We start from the raw sequence: 1,623 nt of genomic DNA, 5'->3' as shown, positions 1-1,623 counted from the left end.
ACCGTCGTAGCGAGACCACTTGCGAGCCGAGTCCTGGTACTCCATGTAGGGGCCCTCGAAGGCGTGCTGCACCGCCGAGATGCTGTAGCGGCACACGGCTGAGGCCTCCATGGTCCTCGGACGCCCGGCAGACACAGGGGTGCTCCCCACCGACGTACCCCCAGGTGCTCAGCGCCCGCCTGTGCATCCCCTTGAGCATCTCCGGTCCCCCCTGTGCCGCAGACTTTTAGCCCCAGACATTTCGGCCGCTGCCCTTCTCACCACTGCGCCGATTGGGTGAAGGCGGCGTAGAAGACGGCGCTGGCCCAGCTGCCCCCGTCCAGGCTGCAGATGCTGCGCAGCACCTCGTAGTAGGGGATGTAGCAGACCACACGCGCCTTCATGAAGGATGTCCACTTGCGCTGCAGAATCTTCTTCCCCCCCACGTCGCTCTGGGAGGGTGCAGGGAGCATTTCTGCACAAGCTGGTGGGGGCGTATGTCCCCCTCTGCCCGTGCCTCAGTTTCCCCCAAGGTGCAGGCACGCAGCCCCTGCACTGGGAGGAGCAGCGCTTGGCTCCCTGTGGGTGGGGACATGCCTACCTTGCAGACACGGGCCACCCGGGCTACTCGGGCCACCTGGCTCTTGTCGAAGAAGGACGTGGTCTCCTCACCCGCCCGCTCCATGAAGAAGTAGTAGATTTTGTCATCGTCGCCCACAGGGCTGTCCTTGCTCTCCCGGACCAGCACGGAGGCCACGAACTCAGCATCTGGGGGACGCGGAGCGAGAGGTGGAGACTGGGGACCCACCACGGGACGGGGGACCCCCCCGTGGAGCCCAGAGGTCCCCCCCCAGCCCCACAGCACAGCTCTCCCTTAGTGGGATGCACGGGGAAGGGCCCCCAGCTCCAGTCAGTGCCGATGGCCACAGCTGGCACCTGGCAAGGAGGTGGGGTCCAGGCTGGTCCCTTTCCCCAGGCTATCCCACTGGGCTCTGGTGCGTATCCTGAGCTGGGGTGACCCAGTAGTCATGTCCTCCCAGTCCCCCAAACAGTCCAATGGCAGCTTTGCAGCACAAACATGCCCCGTGTGTGATGTCCCCCGACTTCTTCCACCTCTCACCTGGGCATGGGAGATCACCAGGCTCTCCACGGGCTGGGGGTCCCTGAACACCTGCACCTCCTCCACGATGTGGATGCCAGAGCCCACCACCACGGCCTTGTGGATCCAGCCGTCCCCTGGAGAGCAGAGCAGGGTGTCAGGAGGGAATGTGGGCTGTGCCCCCTGCCCAGCAGAGACCTGGCAAACTCATCCCGTGCTCACCCGTCCCCATGAAGAGCACATCGTAGGAGCGGCCGTTGAGGGCCCGCACCCTGTCCACGGCCAGCTGGCTGTACACCACGCTCTTCTTCACCAGCAGCGGCTCCCCGCTGGCCGGCTTCACCTCCTCGAACATGAGCGGGTGCAGCTTGACGAAGTCCAGGACGCTGTTGGGCAGGTCCTGCGAGGAGTTGTAGCCCTTCCTGCGGGAGTGGTCCGTGATGCACTGCCCAGGGGAGACGGGAGTCAGGGGGGGGATGCGGCCGCCCCACGCCCCCCCCTGCTCCGCACCCCTGGGCACTCACGGAGCCAGGCCGGGGCTCGGG

At 66.1% G+C, this 1,623-nt stretch overlaps 1 protein-coding gene across 1 annotated transcript in view; it reads right to left on the bottom strand.

Moving 5' to 3' along the window:
* The window catches only part of LOC103916308 (chromosome unknown open reading frame, human C10orf2), a 23,067-nt gene that overhangs the window by 9,831 nt on the left and 11,613 nt on the right, over positions 1–1,623 (bottom strand). Inside the window, 5 exon segments of the mRNA XM_009323280.1 lie at positions 3–115; positions 262–431; positions 581–775; positions 1,100–1,215; positions 1,301–1,523. Of these exon segments, the coding sequence (XP_009321555.1) occupies positions 3–115; positions 262–431; positions 581–775; positions 1,100–1,215; positions 1,301–1,523 (817 nt within the window).

This window comes from Pygoscelis adeliae, unplaced genomic scaffold (assembly GCF_000699105.1).
Source record: "Pygoscelis adeliae isolate BGI_AS28 unplaced genomic scaffold, ASM69910v1 Scaffold294, whole genome shotgun sequence".
In the NCBI taxonomy this organism is placed as follows: domain Eukaryota; kingdom Metazoa; phylum Chordata; class Aves; order Sphenisciformes; family Spheniscidae; genus Pygoscelis; species Pygoscelis adeliae.
The sequence above is the reverse complement of the archived record's forward strand: the minus strand, read 5'-3'. Positions and strand labels throughout refer to the sequence as shown.